The sequence below is a fragment of the Phyllobates terribilis genome, unplaced genomic scaffold (genome assembly GCF_046119375.1).
Source record: "Phyllobates terribilis strain yellow unplaced genomic scaffold, ASM4611937v1 Scaffold_2__4_contigs__length_985480577, whole genome shotgun sequence".
In the NCBI taxonomy this organism is placed as follows: Eukaryota; Metazoa; Chordata; class Amphibia; order Anura; family Dendrobatidae; genus Phyllobates; species Phyllobates terribilis.
The window spans coordinates 479,351,393-479,372,697 of record NW_027362762.1 but is presented as its reverse complement, the minus strand read 5'-3'; the positions used below and the strand labels follow the sequence as shown (position 1 = coordinate 479,372,697).

The following is a 21,305-nucleotide window of genomic DNA, read 5'->3' as shown; positions in this document are numbered from 1 at the left end:
TGAAGCTTCAGTAGGGACTTCAAGGTTGGGGTCAGGAGGTCTCAGGGAGGACAGACCCTGGCGTGACGGCTTGCCTCTACGTCTAGCACGTCTGGACTGCCTCTTGAGGTTGGGAGAAGTATTCCGGAAAGCGTAGTCACCCTGTGAGGATTCTGGGTGGGCAGTAGTCTCATTGGGCTGGAGGACTATTGCGCTACCCACACACATTACCCATTGGGGCTGCTCCGGGATATTAGGAAGTGAAGCTTCAGCAGGAGCCTCCGGGTTAGGATCATCGAAGACCATTAGAAAGGCCACCAGGAAGGCCATTAGGTCCAAGAGGATCGGATCCTGTGTTTCATATAGGGGGTTGATCCATTCCAAGGCATCACCCGCCAGGTAAGACATAATGAATGCCACCTTAACCCGATCGGTGGGAAAACATAGAGGGTAGAACTTGAAGTGTAGCATGCATTGCTCCACAAATGCACGACTTTGTCTTGGACCCCCATAATAACGTAGCGGATCCGCAGGAACGAGAGCAGATAGATCCATCTGGACGGGTGCGTAATTCGCCTGGAACTCAGCTAAAGGAAAAAAAAAATTTATTTATTTATTTTAATGCATGTATTCGCTGGAAAACTTCTCAGAGAGCGAAGGCCGTGGGGCTCAACGGGAACCATGGCCTGAGCATGCTGTTATGCACACGCCCGGACTGACTGGCGTGTGCGGGTGTTGTGGTTCCACTGGACCATGGACCGGAGAGTGCCTGGAGGGGCGTGACTAAGTATCTGGCCGATCCGACCAAGGTGGCACGACGGCATATGACGCCAGTGCACCAGGGAGAAACCGGGCAGAGGGACCAGGTGCTACTCCAGGTCAAACTCCGGACACGGGGGTTGACCCACACTGGGATTACTGGAACAGGCAAGTTAGGCTGGCACAGACTGGTGGATGTAAGCAAACATGGCAGGTATGCAGATGGGTGGATACAGGCGAGTATGCAGGCAGGGAGGTACTGGCCGAAAGGACGGGCTGGAGCACAGAGAGGTTAAGACCCAGTACAGACTGGGTCACAGAACCGCAGATGCGGTAGACAACCACAGCAGAGAGGGAACGCCCGAAGCGATGGGCAAGAACAGAGCAGGACGGGGCTGCAGGAGCAGCGAGCACAAGCAGGGCAGGACAGGACTGCCGGAGCAGCGGGCAGAAGCAGGGCAGGGCGGAAACCGCAGAAGCAGTAAGCAAGATAAGAGCAGAGCAGAAACTGCAGGAGCGGCAAGCAAGGCAGGAGCAGAGCGGACACCGCAGAGCGGTAAACAAGGCAGGAGCAGAGCAGAAACCGCAGGAGCGGTAAGCTAAGCAGGAGCAGAGTGGACACCGCAGAGCGGTAAACAAGGCAGGAGCAGAGCAGAAACCGCAAGAGCGGCAAGCTAAGCTGGAGCAGAGCGGACACCGCAGAGCGGTAAACAAGGCAGGAGCAGAGCAGAAACCGCAAGAGCGGCAAGCTAAGCAGGAGCAGAGCGGACACCGCAGAGCGGTAAACAAGGCAGGAGCAGAGCAGAAACCGCAAGAGCGGCAAGCTAAGCAGGAGCAGAGCGGACACCGCAGAGCGGTAAACAAGGCAGGAGCAGAGCAGAAACCGCAAGAGCGGCAAGCTAAGCAGGAGCAGAGCGGACACCGCAGAGCAGTAAACAAGGCAGGAGCAGAGCAGAAACCGCAAGAGCGGCAAGCTAAGCAGGAGCAGAGCGGACACCGCAGAGCGGTAAACAAGGCAGGAGCAGAGCAGAAACCGCAAGAGCGGCAAGCTAAGCAGGAGCAGAGCGGACACCGCAGAGCGGTAAACAAGGCAAGGGGATAGGACTCTGTTCACAAAGAACAGACGGAGAAGGAAAGGCAGAACCAGAAGCACGCACAGTACTTACATAGAAGTAGCGAGCGTACACTAAATACACAACAGAGGTACAGAGACGACGAGAAGGAATTTAGGAGCGGGTTCAGACTCTGCAGAAAGACGCAGAAAACAGACATAGAGGGAAAAGGGAGACAAGGTTAAAGTAGAAACGAGGCACAGACAACAGGGAACAGAGGAACGGGAACAGAGACAGCAAGGCAGGAACACAAACAGGACTCTGTTCAGACGGGAACAGATACCGCAAGGCAGGAACACAAACAGGACTCTGTTCAGACGGGAACAGATACCGCAAGGCAGGGACACAAACAGGACTCTGTTCAGACGGGAACAGATACCGCAAGGCAGAGACACAAACAGGACTCTGTTCAGACGGGAACAGATACTGCAAGGCACAGACAGGCAGATCTAGGAATACGGCCCCTAGAAGGCGAAAGAACAGGCAAGAAGCGTGTTCACAAGAACAGACCACAGTTCAGACACAGAACTGGAAAACAGGATAGGACCTGGCATGTCAGAGACAAAACGCCAACTGACAAGAAACAATGCTCAGGCGCCATCTTGAGGAAGAAGGTGGTATAAATACCCAAAGATGGACAGCAATAGGCTGAAGGTGCAACAGGGGCGTGTCCGCAGCAGGTACAAGAAACAGGAAGTTCAGCGGGCGTCGCCCTATGCAGCCAAAACAGACAAACAGACAGCAAGGAGGGAAGCCAGAGAGACATTCTGGACAGGAGATCAAGTGCGCGCTCTTGCACAGTGGGAGATGGACCACTATGCAAGGACGCCGCCAGGTATGTTACAGCTAGCATTCACATAGGCAATTCGGTCTGGTCCAAACATCTGAAGCTTTATTAATTTCATAAGACTACAATGGTTATAAAAAAACAAAGCAGCCTCTTCTGGGCACAAAGATATGACAGGAAAATAAACAGTTCATATACCAGTAGACAGTAATATCAGGGCAGGCTCATCCGTTCAGATCACAGTCCTTTCCCTCTCAGCTTTTGGCAGAGGCAGCCACCACCAAAAGACTTTTCTTCCTCCCACACCCAGACCATGGTCTCTCACTTCAGTGGCAATCCCTCCACTTCTCCTGGCTAAGTTTGGTCAGCAACAAACGGTCCTCTGCAGCTCCCAGCAGAATCCACACACTGCTGTTACCCAGCACAATGACTAGTGAACACTCAGCCTGGCTCTCTAGACATAGCTAGCCAGGTGCATCTAATTAGGACCTGGAGTGCTAGGAATTAACCTAGTCCTACCTGGCTGTCTTACGATATTTATAGTGTGCTATTATCACCTTAAGAGTACTATGACAGAGCCATACTGCATAGTATTTGCTGCATACCATGTTTATGCTTTTTTCTAGATGGTGTCATACAGTCATTGTTCAATCTAAGCTGCATGGCTGCACTTCTGATCTCACCCTGCTTAGTCCAAATTCCATCTTGCACTACGCATCATCAGCATTTGCACTTGTAACCTTAAAGGAGAAGAAGACATTTCTCTTCTGCAACCATAGCACAGAAGCATCTAAAACCAGTGCTTCTCAAACTAAGTGGATGTCCTCACCAGTGAAACAACCCCTAAGTGGATGGTGAGCCCTGGCTGGGGAGGCAATCTCTAGTTTAACAACATACTTGACGCATTCTGTAGTTGTTATAGTGGGTTCAGGAGAAAAAAAGGAGAACTGAGAAATATTTTTGGCTTTAATGGACTTCCACTAAATGTGGTGAGGTCCTTTCTTACACATTGTCAAGACACTGCTATGTTATCGCAACTACCTTGTGTTAACATTTCACCTGCCTTTGAAACTTGTCTGTGCCATGGACATGAACTCAGGATCCATGGTGCGGAAGGCATGAGCATTAAGACTAAATTCTCACATCTGTGTGACACGACCATGTGCTCTTTATTTTATTCTCAGATAGCACACGTACCCATAGAATTTCATGGATTTAAACACACAATAGTGAAAAACACATAATAAGAGATCCATGAGACTCAGAGCAAGTCCTATACTGATCCGTTTTACCGATCAGATTCGGCCATTCAAGTCTATTGTGATCCGTGAAGCACAGATGCAAATCAGAAGACTTCTGATTTGCTTCCATTTTTCATCTATGTCTCAATTGCTTAGGGATTAATTTGAATAAAAGCGTGTGACATTCCAGTAGCCTTTTTAATGAGGTGGGAACATTCCTTAAATGAAAATAAATGGATGCTGCAGGGAAGCAATATGGATGACATATGAGAAAACTGACCATTTTCACATTCACAAATCTGTAGCTGCATTGTTATAGTATGAGAGAGTTTTCTCAGCATAAAAAGGGATGAGCAAACTTGAACGGTAAAGTTTGGGGTTCGTATCGGACACCTAGTGTCCGGTACTGAACTCTGAACACAGACTTTTTCCCAGAAGCCCGTTTTACTGTTCGGTGCCAAATAAAGTTTGTTGAAAGGCTGCAGTGCAGCCAATCAACAAGCTTTCAGGCTGTTGGCACTTCCAGAGCCATCACTTATTGGCATGGTTGTGATTGGTCGGCGTAACACATGGCCCAGAATGTATAAATGCCGGATCACAGGTGGCATTGCCATTGTGCTCTGGCTAGCATAGGGATAATGTAAAATAAATAAATACTTGTAAAAAATGACGTGGGGTGCCCCCTATTTTTAATAACCAGCCAAGGGAAAGCAGACAGCTGTGAGCTGATTTTATTATGCTGAGAAAGGGCCAATTTCAATGGACCTTCCCAGCCTATAAGTATCAGTCCCCAGCTGTCTGCTTTACCTTTGCTGGTTATTAAAATTGGGGGACCCTAAAAAAATGATGATAGGTCCCCCATATTTTTAATAACCAGCTAAGACAAAGCAGACAGCTGGGGGCTGATATTAATAGGCTGGGAAGGTCCATGGGTATAGACACCTTCCCAGCCTAATAAGACCAGCCCTCAGCCTCCCCAGAAAGGACACATCCATTAGATGCCCCAGTTCTGGGGCTTTGCTTTGGCTCTTCCCGATTGCCTTGGTGCAGTGGGAATCAGGGTAATAGTTCTTTGGGGTTGATGTCAGCTGTGTAATGTCAGCTGGCATCAAGTCGAGGGGCTTGTAATGGAGAGGCGTCTATCAGACACCCCCATTACTAACCCCGTATTTAAAAATAAAAAGACACACACGGAGGAAAAAAACATTTATTTGAATAAATACGCCCCACACACATTCCCTGATTTACCCATTTATTTTTAAAAAGTAATCCATTGTGGTTCCCATGACGTCCAGCGATTCTCTCCTGCAACGTTTTGAGAACGACGTTTCATAGGTTAGTCGCAAACATGCCATACGAGCTCTGACATCAGTAACATCATCACCAGTGAGACATGACCACAAGTGACCTATGGAGCCTCGAGAACGAGGCTCCATAGGTCATTCCCATTCATGTCTCACGGGCGATGATATTACTGATGTCATCACACTTGAGGCATGACCGCAAATAACCTATGAGGCGTCATTCTCAGAATCGCTGGACGTCGTGGGAACCACAATGAATTATGTTAAAGCTGCTGGGATTATTTTTTAATAATAAATGGGTAAACCAGGGAATGTGTGGGGGAGTCTTTATTAAAATAGGGCGGTTAAAACCCCAGGTTATTTTTTTGGGTCCCCCATCTTTAACAATCAGCAAAGGCAAACCAGACAGGTGGGGGCTGATGTTAATAGGCTGGGAAGGTTCATGGCTATTGGTCCTTTCCCAGCATAATAAGACCAGCTGTCAGCTTTCCCCTGGCTGGTTATTAAAAATAGGGGGGACCCCCACGTCATTTTTTTTCATTTATCTATTAATTTATTAACAAGTACAGTAAACTATAGATGAATGGCTCTGCTCCACTTGGACCTCCGCCTCCTAGTTCAAGACTATTAATTTTTATATTTTCTTATTCTTCTATGTTATTTTAAGTAATTTCCCTATCCACATTTGTTTGCAGGGAAATTTTCCTGCTCTTACCTGCATTTTGCTTAATTTTTCAACCCCCTAGCCCTTGCTAAGACCATTTTACAGCACCAAAGTTCGGGTCCGTATTGACTTATATGGTGTTCGGGGTCAAGTTCTTGTACCCAAACTGAACTTTGGACTAAAGTTCAGCCAAACCTGACGAACCTGAACATCCATTCATCTGTAAAACAATATACACAGATATTTCTCTACTTGCCAGTACACTGATGCTGAAAAGTAAACGTCACAGATTTTTTTTCTATTGAATTACTATTGAATATTAAAGTGCAAACCACTTGCAATAAACATAGATTTATTTGGTATTCTAACAACCTGTACAATATAGTGAGTGTTAATATAAATGTATTTTTGTAAAAAAGTTATGACTGTTATGCCCATGAAAAGGTAAGGTCAAAACAAAAAAAAAATTCTTCCAGCTGCCTGAATTGTACAAAATCAACATTTCCATCAGAAAAAAAGATTTAGGCCTCGTTCACATGTTCAGTATTTTACCTCAGTATTTATATGGCAAAATCAGCAGTGGAACAATCAGAGGTAAAGTATAATAGAAACACGTCACCACTTCTGTATTTCTCACCCACTCCTGGTTTTGGCTTACACATACTGATGGAAAATACTGACCAAATACTGAACGTGGGAACGTGGCCTTAATTACTAACTTTGCTGCATTCAACTGCCCAGCTGCATGTTTAGAATATGTTCATACATAGTTGGGTTTTTTTTTTGTAAAGAACTACAGGAAAATATATTTACGCCATTTTATGTTGTTGTTTTTTTACATATGTGTATACAGGCTTTACTCACATTTGCATGGCTAATTTGTATATGTGTGTAGAATGTCTATATGTGTATTGTCTATACTCTTCTACATACAGTTAGGTCCAAAAATGTTTGGACAGTGATAGAATCTTCTTGATTGGGGCTCTGCATGCCACTATTTTTGTTAAATTAAGAAGGTTGAGCAGAAATATCTTGTGAAACGTTTAGGAATTGCAATCATTTTTCTACAAAGCCTCCTCATTTCAGGGGCTCAAAAGTAATTGGACAAATTAAATTTACCATAAGTAAAATATTCATTTTTAATACTTTTGTAGAATCCTTTGCAGGCAATGACTGCCTGAAGTCTGGAAGCCATGGATGTCACCAAACACTGGGTTTCATCCTTTGTGATGCTTTGCCAATCCTTTACTGTAGCTGACTTCAGTTGTTGCTTGTTTGTGGGTCATTTTGCCTTAAGTTTTGTCTTAAGCATGTGAAATGTATGCTCAATGCTGTTGAGATCAGGTGATTGATTCAGCCATTACAGAATGTTCCACTGCTTTGCCTTAAAAAAAACCTCCTGGGTAGCTTTCGCAGTGTGTTTTGGGTCATTGTCCATGTTGTTCTATGAAGCTCTGTCCAAGCAACATTGCTGCATTAGGTTGAATCTGAGCATAAAGTATAGCCCTGTACACTGCAGATTTCATCCAACTGCTTCTGTTCTCAGTACCATCATCATTAAACACTAGTGACCCAGTACCATTGGAAGCCATGCATGCCCATGCCATCACACTGCATCCACCATGTTTTACAGAGGATATGATGTGCTTTGGTTCTGGAGCTGTTCCAAGCCTTCGCCATACTGTCTTTTTCTTATCCTTCTGGTACATGTTGATCTTAGTTTCCTCTGTCCAAAGAATGCTTCTCCTAAACTGGTCTGGCTTCTTAGATGTTTTTTTGACAAAGTCTAATCTGGCCTCTCTATTTTTAAGGCTGATTAATGGTTTGCACTGTGTGGCGAACTATTTGTTCTCATGAAGCATACTCTTTATGGTAGACTTCTATACTGAAACACATACTTCCTGGAGAGTGTTCTTCACTTGGTGAATGTTGTGAAGGGATTTTTCTTCACCGTGGAAAGGATTCTGCTATCATCCACCACTGTTGTCTTCTGCGGACGTCCAGGCGTGTTTGAATTTCCAAGCACACTAGTGCGGTCTGTTTTTGCAGAATGTACCATACTGTTGATTTGGCCACTCCTAACATTTTTGCTATCTCTCTGATGGATTCCTTCTTTTTTTCAGCCTAATGATGGTCTGTTTCTCTTCCATTGAGAGCATGTTGTGGGTTCACAGCAACAGCTTCCGAATGCAAATGCCACACGTGGAATCAGCACATTAACAAGTCTACAAGGGTGTGATAGCATGCTGAGTAAGGATGACTTGTCTGGGGAAGCAAATTTCCCATCAACTAGTCAAAGGGTTCATTTGCATTATAATAAATGGACTTTAGAAATACTTTTTATAAAGATCTGTTTATCTGTCAAAAGAAACAAAGGGACTGTTAGACAGGGAATATACACAGAAAGATACAAATGCTGATGATTTGTGGGGCATGGGAGACCTGTCAGGTTATCTTTAACATTCATGAACATTGATGTGGAGAAATGCTGCTGAAGATCATCCAACACATAGCAAGCTTTGTGCTTGTATCATTTTAGAACAGGATATGTGTATGATAATTTCTGGGTGTGTTCTTGCACTATCCTGATGAAGGGGTCAGTTCAACCCAGAAATGCATTATGTTGTACAGACAAATAAACCTACATCTACCACCCACTGTTATTTGACCGTTTTCTCACCGAGCAGCCCAGAAAACATATCTTGTACTCCTCCAGACTGTTAACTGCAGTCACCCATTGGGCACAGAAGGCAAAGTATTAAGGCGATGCATGGATTTATTATGCAAGTCTGTATTTCAAGTTGTAACAACTTTGCTGTTTTTTGGGGGATATTTGAGATCTGTACCATTGGTTTAGCAGCTATCTAGTATCAGTACCTATTGTAATGAAATCAAAAGCTCTAACAAATGTACTTGCCTAAATCTCTAATCGTCTTGGCACTGATTATTAGCACAATATTTAACCAAGATGTTTTTCTATTCTGCCAACCACAGGTGCGTATCGTCCTGAAGTCCCAGGAAAACAGTCCTTTCTTTACAACAGTGACAAGAAATGGGTTCCAGCATAGACCACACACAAAGCCTGGCTCTAGTGAACTGCATCTGAGGAGCACATCTGGGAAACTTGGCTTCAACTGACGTTTCTGTCAACTTCAAACCATAGTGTATATAAACAGTACCGCACTCATTCTTGTGTTTGGTGTCAGAGTCCCAATTATCAACTTAAGCTGGTTGCTGTAAATAGAATCCCATTATTTACTCTCCTGTTAGGGTACTTTCTTTCAAGTTTCCATTATTTTTAGATGACAAAAAGCAAAGCCTATTCTCTCTTGTATATAAATATAACAGAAACACTTGATGGATCTATGAAACTTATGAAAGCATCTGAAAGCATGACATTGTTGTGAACATGGCCTTATTAGGTCAATGTGCATTATTAGAGGGGTCATTGAACTGTGAATTCAATTTTCACTAAAGCTGAGAGCCATGCCCATCCCAGTTGCAATCTCTGGGGATCTGCAGTCTTCCAATAATATCATAGGGTACTATATAATACACACTTACTACTTTTATTTTTCTGATGTTGGCAGAAGTCGGGTTAATGGGAGTCAATCACCCCCAAAATGCATTTTAAATGGTCTATGCAGTGTTGCAGTGGACTTAGCCCCTTTAACAGCCATACTAGAACTGTATCTGTTACTGGTACTGTGCCTGAGAAAATAACTTTTCATTTATATGCAAATCATGGGACTTTGGTGCATCCTTAGTGTTTGGTGGATCGTTACACCTCCTCATTTGCATATTGGGACTTTCCCCACTGTTGATTGACAGCTTCCCAGAGAAATCACTGTCTGAATGCAGCTAGCATGTTTGTAGTTGTCCGCACACAGGGGTCCTGCATATTTTCCCTGTCTCCTTTCTTCTGACGCTGCTCCCTGCACTAATACACCCGGAAGTGAGGCAAGCAGTGTCAGAAGAGAGGAGACAGTGAGGAGAAGGCATGCGGCTTCCTCATTTGCATATAAATTAAAAGTTATCTTCTCAGGCACTATACCAGTAACCAGGAGCGTACATAGAAATCATGGGGCCCCATACCAGAACTTCTAATTGCACCCCCCCCCAAATCCAAAAGTAAATAAATAAATAATTGTCAGGGGTCACAGAAAAGCATGTATCACAACTTTCCCGCCTTTAAATATTAATTTTCCTCCTGCTGAATTCCTAGATTCCTCTTTCATTGGCCCATGAAGTATGATGCCAACAAAAGTGCCCCCCAAACATAGTATGATACCCCCATGGTGAATTCCTCCACATGCACAGTATAATGATCCTACTGTACCCCACCTGAACTCCCAAGTCAAAGTATGGTGACCCCAACACAGTATGATCCCCCAACTGTGACCCCCACACAGCTCTCCATGCACATTAATGGGCCTACATATAGTATAATGACCCGCACTAGCCTTCCAAACAGTATAATGGCCCCCACACAAATCTTCACACTGTATAATTGCTTGAATACAGTATAATGAATCCCCACATTTTATAATGGCCCCAGATAGCCTTCCATATAGCATAATGTACCCCCCATAATCCTCCATACAATATAGTGGACTCACCATGGTCCTCCAAAGAATATAATGCACTCCCTATAGTCCTCTATACAATATAATGCACCCTCCACGGTCCTCCATACAGTATAATGCACCCCTTGGTCCTCCACACAAAATAATGCACCCCCCATGTTCCTCTATGCAGTATAATGCACCCCCATGGTCCTGCACACATTATAATGCACCCCCCATGATCCTCTATACAGTATAATGCACCCCCATGGTCCTCCATACAATATAATGCACTCCCCCCATGGTCCTCGACACAATATAATGCACCCCCCATACTCTGTTATGGCCACTGATGTAAAAACAATGCATGCCGTACTCACCTCTCATGGTTCCACCCGATACTCCAGTCTCCTCGGGCCCCCCCATCCAGCAGTCAGCTGGAGCAATGATGATGAGGAGGGAGTGTCAGCAGACGCTTCCACCCCCATCATTCTGTGCGGGCGGCCAGACAGTGCAGGTGCCAACGAGTGGAGGCGGGGCCCAGTGCAGGGATGGCCTGATGCGGTGCTGGCCCCCTCCCTGCTCATGGGGCCCCATAGCAGTGGCATGGCCTGCTGCCATTGGCAGTACGCCACTGTCAGTAACATGTACAGTGCTAGTACGGCTGTTATAGGGGCTAAGTCTACTTACAACACTTAATAGCCCATTTAAAATGCATTATCGAACTCCCTAAAAAAATATATTATTTAAAAACCCCAACAAATCAGCAAATTATTTGAGCCCAGTCTTTGCTACAATTTATTAAGAGTGAATCATAGATACAACAAGAAAATATTATTAAAACTTAACCTTTAATAAGGAGGATTAAAGGATGTAAAGCCCACACTAATCGATGTATCAAAAAGTACATTTTACAAATGATTATGAGGTCTAGAACAGAATTCAGAGTCAAATCATATACAATCTTGGTGGCATAAAAGTTCTATTTGATAACTAGTAAGGTTAGATTATTATTATATATTATTATAGCGCCATTTATTCCATGGGGCTTTACATGTGAAAAAAAGGGGTGTACATACAAAAACAAATACAATCATCTTTAACAAAACGTGATGACAACTGGTACAGGAGGAGCGAGGACAATGCCCGTGAGGGCTCACAGTCTACAAGGGATGGGTGAGGATACAGTAGGTGGGGCAGTTCAAAGAATCACCTCTAATTGACCACAATATAAAGGTGTAGAATAATTCCAGTGCTCAGATCAATAAATTAGTTCGCTTTAACCAAAATTTTCAATATAAAGTGGGCTCAGTCTGGAATATTCATGGGAGACTCATGGCCAAGGTTGTCCATATTGACCCTAAAAATATATTTGGCTCTCAGCAGGCTGATATAGTCCCAGCCAGGAGGCATTGAATAAAATTTGCTATTATCACTTTGATCTTCTGGTCAGAAGAATCTCACAAATGATTTTCTCTATGCGCCATCCATATCTCTGTGTCCTTCATATTCTAGGTTACTATCAGTTCTGGACATGTGAATTCTAGGTCTTTACAGTTCTAGAGGAGCCATGTATTGCTTGTCTCTTATTACTTCTGGACATTTAAACAGTGCTGTCAAACTGTATGTGATGTTCACTTAGGAATACCATTCAGCTATATAAAACACAGTGCTTTATTATCTTTCAAGCTCTGACCTGTACGGCACAACAGTAATATGGGAAGAACAATGGTAGAAAACAAACCAGCTTTCGTGAGCAATTATAAAAATAATAACTTTGGTGTGGTTCCTAGGTAGGCAGTAAGAAGACAAGAAGCCTACTTCATAAACAGGAGGCGGTGATGACACAGATTAAATACATGTAGTAGCAGACATAATGGGAAATCAATTAGTAAAAGAATGAAATATATTTATTACAACATTAATTACAAAGTACGATTTCAGGGTTATTTCCGGGTTTATGGGACACTCTGTAAAGTATATAGGTAATCATCCAGACAGACAGCACTGTGGCTCTGTAGTTGGCACTGTTGGCTTGCAGTACTGGGGTCTCCTGGTTCCCATATAACTAAGGGCATCATCTGCATGGGTGCATTAATATCCCATTTTATTAGTTTGTGTGTCTGAGATTAGATTGCGATTCCCATTGTAGACAGGGACTAGCACTACGAAATAAAAACTGAAATATAAAATCTTAATTTTTTTGTTAAAAGTGTAAGACCTTTGCCATTGTGACCTTTACCCTTTTCTTGGTTGCCCGAACCATTTATTTACAAGTAGCCCTCATGAAAATAGGAACAGCTATGGGTGCAGCGTAGTAGCACTAAATCATGCATCTGTTTCATCCATGTGTAACCAAACACCTCCTGAAAATAAGGAGACTATACTAATGCGATTACCTGTCACAAGACTTCTTCCTCATTCCCTTGTATTTATCTTGTTTTCGAAGTTATCTGACAGACACTCTTCCCATCCCTGAAGGTTTGGTGCATTTTTATGCTATGAGATTTTGTTATTTCATGTCTAAGCTTTTATAAGTGCTACATAAATATAGACAGGGCCATGTCCTAAACCTAAGCTCACATGCATTTCACATCTAATTCACTCTCCGATGAGTATCTGCGAACAATAGACTAAGAGCTTCTGCTTCTTTACTGACTTGTTCCTTTGTGACCCTGTAGATCCATGCCTTAAGCTGCTGGATCACCAGTAGCCAGTTTAACCCATTGGTGCCAAAGTATTCTTTTTTTCCTATGTTGTTTTTTCATCATTGCTTTCTGAGAGACCAAACTGTTTTTCAGCCATGGGAGGTTTTGGACGAGTTGTATTTTTTAATGACACAATTTACAGTAATTTACCATACAATTTACTGAAAAACTTGAAACGCAATTTTTTTGTAGGGTGAAATGGAAAATGGGTTTTGTTTTTACGGTGTTCACTGTGTCTTAAAACATGTTAACTTTATTTTGCAGGTTAGAACTATTACTATTAATACCAAATTTCTAAAGTATTTTTATAAAATAAAAACTTAGTTAACCAGGGTATGTGTACATGATATGACGTATTTTCAGGCGGATTCGAAAAAAAAAAAAATGCCAGAAAAATAAATCAGAAAACACTCAAAAGAATGAGCATATACATTTGTATGAAATAACGACTTGCTGTTCATATGTTTAGGCTTTTGAATGTCTTTGTCACTTCAGGTTTCTAAAAAACGCCAAGAGGTTAAAAGAAGTGACCTGACCATTTTTCTAGTGTTTTCCAGTCAGTACTTTACAATACAAGCCAATGGGAAAGCTCACAGGATGCCCGGACATCTTTTGAATCCTTTTGCCTTTGATTTTGCTTAAAAAACGTTAGTGGTTTCTTCATTACTCAATGGAGTGAAAAAAATACTACTGGAAAACAACAGTAAAAAAAGATGTCACAAAAACCGTGGGAGAGCCCTCCAAAAAAACTCCAGCTGCCAAAACTGCTAGAAAAATGCTCACAAACAAAAGATGCTTTAGAAAAAAAAAAGGTCAGCGTTTCCTGAAGCGTCTTCTGCTGGAAAAGCTAGGTGGGTTTGCTTAAGTTTTAAAAGCCATTGTGTGCTAAGTGATACCAAATTTCAACAGTATTTTTACGCAATAGAAACTTACAAAATAAAAAGCTTTTTTTAAAAAAAAAAAGTTTTGATTGCCTTAATTTAACCCCTTTCCGACATGGTCAGTAATAGTACGCACCACGTCGGAAAGGCCGGTTCAGCGGGGGCTCCGGCGTTGAGCCCGCACTGAACCGGGCACATGTCAGCTGATTATTACAGCTGACATGTGCCTGCAACAGCCGCCGGTGGAATCGCGATCCACCCGCGGCTGTTAACATGTTAAATGCCGCTGTCAATCTCTGACAGCGGCATTTAACAGCGCCTCGCCGGAAGCGCGTCACTTAGCCTGCCCATCGGTGACCCTGTCACGTGATCGCGGGTCACTGATGGGTGGGCATGGCAACCAGGGGTCTGCAGCAGACCCCTGTGGTTGTCATGAAAAGATTGCTATGAGCGCCACCTAGTGGTCGGCGCTCATAGCACATGAGCATTTCTACTACATAGAGGCGATCTGCTCATCACCTCTATGTAGCAGAGGCGATCGGACAACTGCTGCTTCTAGTCTCCTATTGAAGCAAGCAGAAAGTGTAAAAAATATATTTTTAAAAATATTAAAAAAATATAAAAGTTTAAATCACCCCCCTTTTGCCCCATTCAAAATAAAATAATAATAAAAAAAAACAAAACACATACACATATTTGGTATTGCCGCGTTCCGAATCGCCTGATCTATCAAAATAGATAAAATGCAATAACGGGTGATCAAAACATCGGATTTGTCCCAAAATGGTATCAATAAAAACGTCAGCTTGGCGCGCAAAAAATAAGCCCTCACCCCGCCCCAGATCCCGAAAAATGGAGACTCTACGGGTGTTGGAATATGGCTCCTTTTTTTTTTTTTTTTTTTAAGCAAACTTTAGATTTTTTTTCACAACTTAAATAATAAAGAACCTATACATGTTTGGTATCTATGAACTCGTAATGACCTGGAGAATAATAATGGCAGGTCAGTTTTAGTATTCAGTGAACGTGGTAAAAAAAAACATCTGTGGAATTGCAATTTTTTTTGCAATTTCACCACGCTTGGAATTTTTTTCCCGTTTTCCAGTACATGATATGGTAAAACCAGTGATGACGTTTAAAAGTTCAACTCATCCCGCAAAAAATAAGCCCCCACATGGCCATATTGAACGAAAAATAAAAAAGTTTTGGCTCTGGGAAGAAGGGGAGCAAAAAACGAAAATGCAAAAACGGAAAATGCTCTGGTTATGAAGGGGTTAAGACACATTTATAATATTCCTTGTGGACATTTTGGTCTACAACTTTGATCTCTTTTTATTTAACTTTTTTTGGGGGGTAGAGAGGAGGATAGCTAACGAAAAAGTAAAATTTTTTCCTACTTTTATTCTTTATGGTGTTTACTGGTTGAGATAAATAACGTGATATCGTATTTGTTTGGACCACTATGAATATAGCAATATTGAATGTACACTTAACATGTATTGTTCTGGCAGAGTTCTCTTAATAAACTGTGCCTGTGGCAGGACTTAGTAGGATTACTAAAATGATAAGCTACGAGGCCTTTATTAGGCCTTCGGCTGCCATGGCCATCCATTTGTACACAACCAACATGTTGCAGATGGATGGTGGATTGACAAAGGAAGCCTAACTCTGTCTAACCACTTAGATACTGTGGTTACTATTAACAGCAGCCATTGGAGGTTAGACTTCTGGGATCATTATTATCTTTGTACCCGAGTGTTGCTCGCAGGCGTCAGCTGTGTAACACAGCCAGCAACTGTTTTATATCTGCTAACACTTAGTCGTGACTTATACTAGTATGACACATGTTGTTAAGCGATTAAACAATTTGTGCACAGATAACTATCCTATTTGGTATCCTCATTCTAAAAGTCTACAAAAAATGTAAAATACCTTGACACATTAAACACTGCTCAACATTAAAATTGCAACACCAAGAAGGAAAAGTTGTGAAATTATGAAAGTCACAGGGTCAAAATGATTGACATGTTAAAGATATGCAAATGATGAAAAAATGGAAACTATTTTCAAAACATCTCAATTTATTCTGTATCAAGTATGAGAGCCAAGGACAAAAATACATGCACTTATGCGCCTTGGCATATCTATCCTATGCTATTCATGATTCCATGACTTTTCCTTGTTGATTTCCACATCAAATGGCATTGTGGGTTATAGATAATATAGCCATGAAAAATGTACAGTATAACTGGTGGGGAAAGGTTGAACTTGATTGACTTAAGTCTTTTTTCAACCTACTGTATATAAATATCTAATTATGATGCAAATTCAATTTTGAGGAGTGTAAATTTGTGCATTTATTGTAAGTGTTAATATCATAATTTATAAACACTAAAGCCCACTAAGACTAGTATTATGTATCCCAATGTTGATGAAGAATGCGCAAGAAGCGCCAAATTTATCATAGGGTGTGTGCCTAATGAATTATGCATATTTCTCAGCTGCCATGCGTTACCGCAAAAGGATGTTCTCCAGTTTGTTGTACTTTACTTTTGTGGCACAAATTATAGTGAACTTGTTGGCCATGTCTTACCATTCCCCATTTCCACTTTTCAAAAAGTTGGTGGAGCTAGCTGGGAATGGCATAAAATTGTCAAAAGTCACAAAATGTTTACACATCTACGAGTTGCACAAAACAATTGCAACATTTCAAACAGTTTTACGTCACAATTCTGATGAAAACTGTATGATTAATCGCCCCCGACATGTAGCTTTATAGTTCAGGACTCACTTTGAGAAAAGAACATACTCTGTATGTACCATGCCACTTAAGTACATGCCAGTCAGTTTCCCTTTGTGATGCCACTTTCTACTACAGAAACTCTCATCATGTATGCATCTGTCAATGAAATGATATGAAAGAAATCCAACTGCAAGCGCTGATGTTGGAAACATCTGTAGGGCTATCATCTGATTTTATGGACATTTGGCTACCTGGTTAGAGGGAATCTGTCAGCAGGTTTTTGTTACCTCATCTGAGAGCAGCTTGATGTAGGCAAATAGACCTTGAATCCACTGATGTATTACTTAGTTTACTGGGTGCAGCAGTTCTGGCACAATCAGAGTTTTTAGATGTAGAATGCAGTAGAGCTCAGAAAGCTAATCCCACTGACACCAGGATCTGTATATACAAAGTTCATAGACAGTGAACTGCTTATCACAAGAGGGAGCAGACTCGGACCAGTGTCCGCATGCCAGCTAGTCACAGCAATGATAATAGTGATAAAACCTTCAGTGTAAATAACCAAGAGCCTACAGTTTAATAAATGACACATTGTTAAATTCAGTGTTTTAACCCCTACCTCATGCTGTCCTCAGATTACATAGAAAAAACCGGCTGACAGATTCCCTTTAACCCCTTTCTGACATTGTCAGTAATAGTACGCCTCTGTGCCCTGGTACTTACGGACCAGGTACGTACTATTACGCACAATATGATAGGGGCGATCACCAGCGGGGGTCAGCTGATTCTCACAGCTGACACCCGATACTATGTGCCAGGTGCAGTCCCGCTGTCAGTGCAGGGTCCCGATCGTTGCCATGGTGACCCGATGTTGTCATGACAACATCCGGGTCACCAGGCATCAGCAAGTTAGATCATGCGCAGTGCACATGATCTATCTAACTTGTGTCTGCAGGGCTGACAGCCTGAATAGCACAAGGATACTGCTGCATCCCTATGCTATGCAAGCGATCAGCCTGAAAAAAATGAAAGTCCCATAGTGGGTCAAAGTGTAAAAGTGAAAGAAAGCGAAAAAAAAAGTAAAAATATATTAAAAAAATTAAAAAATAACCCCCAAAAAATAAAAATATACTGTACCAATAAATAAATAAATATTTTCATGAAAAAGAAACAATAAAAGTACACATATTTGGTATCGCCGCGTCTGGAACGACCTGACCTATAAAACTGTCCCACTAGTTAACCCCTTTAGTGAACACAGTAAAAAAAAAAACGACGCAAAAAACAATGCTTTATCATCATATCGCCAAAAAAAAAAATGTAATAAAACACGATCGAAAAGGCGAATGTAAATAAAATGGTACCACTGAAAATGTCATTGTGTCCCACAAAAAAACAAGCCACAATACAGCTCCATCAGCTGAAAAATAAAAAAGTTATAGCTCTCAGAATAAAGTGATGCAAAAAAAATTTTTTTCCATCAAATAGTTTTTATTGTGTAAAAGCGCCAGAACATAAAAAAGATATAAATATAGTACCGTTTAACGTACTGACCCAAAAAATAAAGCTTATCAATTTTACCACACACGGAACGGCATAAAAAAAAACAGAAAAACAATTCCTGAATTGTTAGTTTTTGTTTCTTCTGCCAACCCAAAAATCGGAATAGAAAGCTATCAAAAAATGTCACGTGCCCGAAAATGGTACCAATAAAAACGTCAACTTGTCCTGCAAAAACAAGCCCTTACATGACTCTTTTGGCCAAAATATGGAAAAATTATAGCTCTCGAAATATGGCGTTGCAAAAACTAGTCTTTGCAAAAAAAAAAGTGTTTTTTAGTGTGTGCTGTCAATCACAAAAACCCGATATGAATCTGGCATCGCTGTAATCGCACCGACTCAAAGAATAAAGTCGTCTAATCACTTATACAATACGAGAAACGATGTAAAAAATAAACTCTAGGATTAGAGTTACCATTAGGATTAGGGTTGTGCTAGGGTTAGGGTTGTGCTAGGGATGTGCTAGGGTTGAGGTTGTATTAGGGTTGGGGTTAGGGTTGGGATTTTTTCAAGAGTAAAGAAAAAATGGGTGTCTAACAACCAAAATGGGTGTCTAACAACCGTGAAACATGCGGGGCGGGGACTCAAGCATGTCACTCGAGCACCCGCGATACTTGGTGCATACCCGAGTACCCGATGCAAACTCAAGTAGCGAGCACTTGCGCTCAAGACTAATGACAACTTATTCAATATGATGACCTAATTTTATCAAATTCTGTGTCGTACCTCTGGGTTCAAAATGTTCACTATACCCCTTGATAAAATCCTTGAGGGGTCTAGTTTCCAAAATGGGGTCACTTGTGGGGTGTTTCCACTGTTTAGGCACATCAGGGGCTCTTCAAACGCGACATGACGTCTGCTAATTATTCATGCAAATTTTACATTCAAAAAGTCAAATGGCGCTCCTTCCCTTCCGAATACTGCCATGCGTCCAAACAGTGGTTTTCCAACACATATGGGGTATCTGCTTACTCAGGAGAAATTGCACAACAAATGGTATGGTGCAAATTCTCCTGTTAGCCTTATGAAAATGCAAAATTGGGGGCTGAAAAACATTTTTGTGGGAAAAATGTGAACATTTTATTTTTACTGCTCAATGTTATAAACTTCTGTGAAGCACCTGGGGCTTCAAGGTGCTCACCATTGATCATTGGCTGAGCCTTTGCCATTCTGGCTATTCTTCGATCCATTCGAATGATAGTCTTCCATTTTCTTGCACGTCTCTCTGGTTTTGCTTTCCATTTAAAAGCATTGGAGATCATTTTAGCTGAACAGCCTATCATTGTCTGCACTTCTTTATAAGTTTTACCCTCTCCAAACAACTTTTTAATCAAAGTATGCTGTTTTCTGAACGATGTCTTGAACGACCCATAATTCTCAGGCTTTCAAGGAGAAATGCATGTACAACATGTGCTGGCTTCATCCTAAATAAGGGCCAACTGATTCACACCTGTTTCTTCACAGAAGGATTGACCTCACTAATTGAACTCCACATTGCTATTATTGTGAACACACCCCCTTTCAATTAATTATTCAAATGCACAAACTCAAAAACATACAGATCATGAATGCTGAGTCTGTTGGTTTTCTTAGAATCTACTGCACCAACTGGTAAATTGTTTGACTTGTGGTAATATAATTTATACCAAAAACAGTGGTTAGTTATATTGGACTGCTATTATTTTGAACACTACTGTACATCGGAATTGACAACCGATGCATGCTAAGTAGAGCGGACACTAGCCCAGCCCCTGAAACGGACGTCACTGTTCACTTTCTGGATGGGGACAGAGGCTGCGGCAGTGACCCCCTGATGACGTCCTGTTTGAGTATCCCAAATGGAAATAGGTAAAAATAGATAAAGCAGATTAGAGCGGGAACGGTAAGGACTTTATAATTAAAGCCTGTTGAAATGCTGTTAGATGATTGCAATAAATAGTCATTTAGGATGAAAATCAATATTAGTGTCGGACGACCACTTTAATCTTCTTTTAGAGGCCGTGCAAGAGACTGCAGTGTTGTTTCATTGAAGTGAATAGAACAGGACTATAATGCATTCCGTCACTGCTGTGAATAATATGGCCCAAACAAGTACGAATCAGCTGCAAACTGCTGTAGATACTGAAGCGGCCATTGCAGCCTCTTCATACAACTGATCACTGGGGGTGCGGATAGTAAAACCCCAACTGATCTAATATTGAGGTCTATCCTAAAGAAAGGCCATGACATTCAGAAGACTGGATAACATTTTAAATAGGACCTGTCAAAAGTGGCCAGTTTTTGCTGTTATTTTATTACCCCTGCTCAGTATTCTGTTTTTTAAATCTACCATATGGCTACATAGATATGGGCCTTTTTGTATGTAACACTATTGACAGATGAAAACACCTTTTCAGGAGATTCTTCACAATGGGAAATATGTCCTGGCAGCAATCAAGTCAGTAGATATGAAGATAGGGTGTTGAAGCGGATAGATATCAAGGTGAAAGATACAACAGTGGCCTTCTGCTTTGACCACTCTAATTCAATTTATCTTATGTATATCCCTTTTTCGTATGTAATGTGATATATTATTTCCATCATAATCAGAACATTTTGGGCAGAAGAACAATGCAGTTATTTTAAAGTTATGGCTTACAGGCACAGTTCTCAGAAGATAATGTTATAGCATATTTGGGGACAAGACAATGTTCTTGTTGTAGACTGATTCGAACTGTACGTGTTGTCTCTATACTGTGGCAAATTGTTGAAATAGTTTGTCAATGTAATCTATTTTTCAGACTTAAGACTTCAGATTCAGGGCTAATGTTACTAGATGTCACAGATGATTCATAATACATCAGAACTGGTGCAAATAGTGGTTCTTCTGATAACTTATTAACAATCCTTTCAGTCACCCCTCCCTTATTCCATGCTGCTTTTCTGTAAATGCAAGAATTAGGCAGTCTCAAGAATCTAGAGTCCAATATTGAGGGAGATAAAAACTATTTGTATATAAGGTC

General features: G+C 41.6%; 1 protein-coding gene across 5 annotated transcripts in view; it reads left to right on the top strand.

The window, feature by feature from the left end:
* The window catches only part of STPG1 (sperm tail PG-rich repeat containing 1), a 164,161-nt gene extending 150,099 nt beyond the window's left edge, over positions 1-14,062 (top strand). For all 5 annotated transcript variants that reach the window (XM_073665812.1, XM_073665810.1, XM_073665813.1 and 2 more), the window contains exon 8: positions 8,841-14,062. In XM_073665812.1, the coding sequence (XP_073521913.1) occupies positions 8,841-8,914 (74 nt within the window). In that variant the 3' untranslated portion in view covers positions 8,915-14,062. The remainder of the gene's footprint in view (positions 1-8,840) is intronic.
* The last annotated feature ends 7,243 nt before the right edge of the window (positions 14,063-21,305 follow it).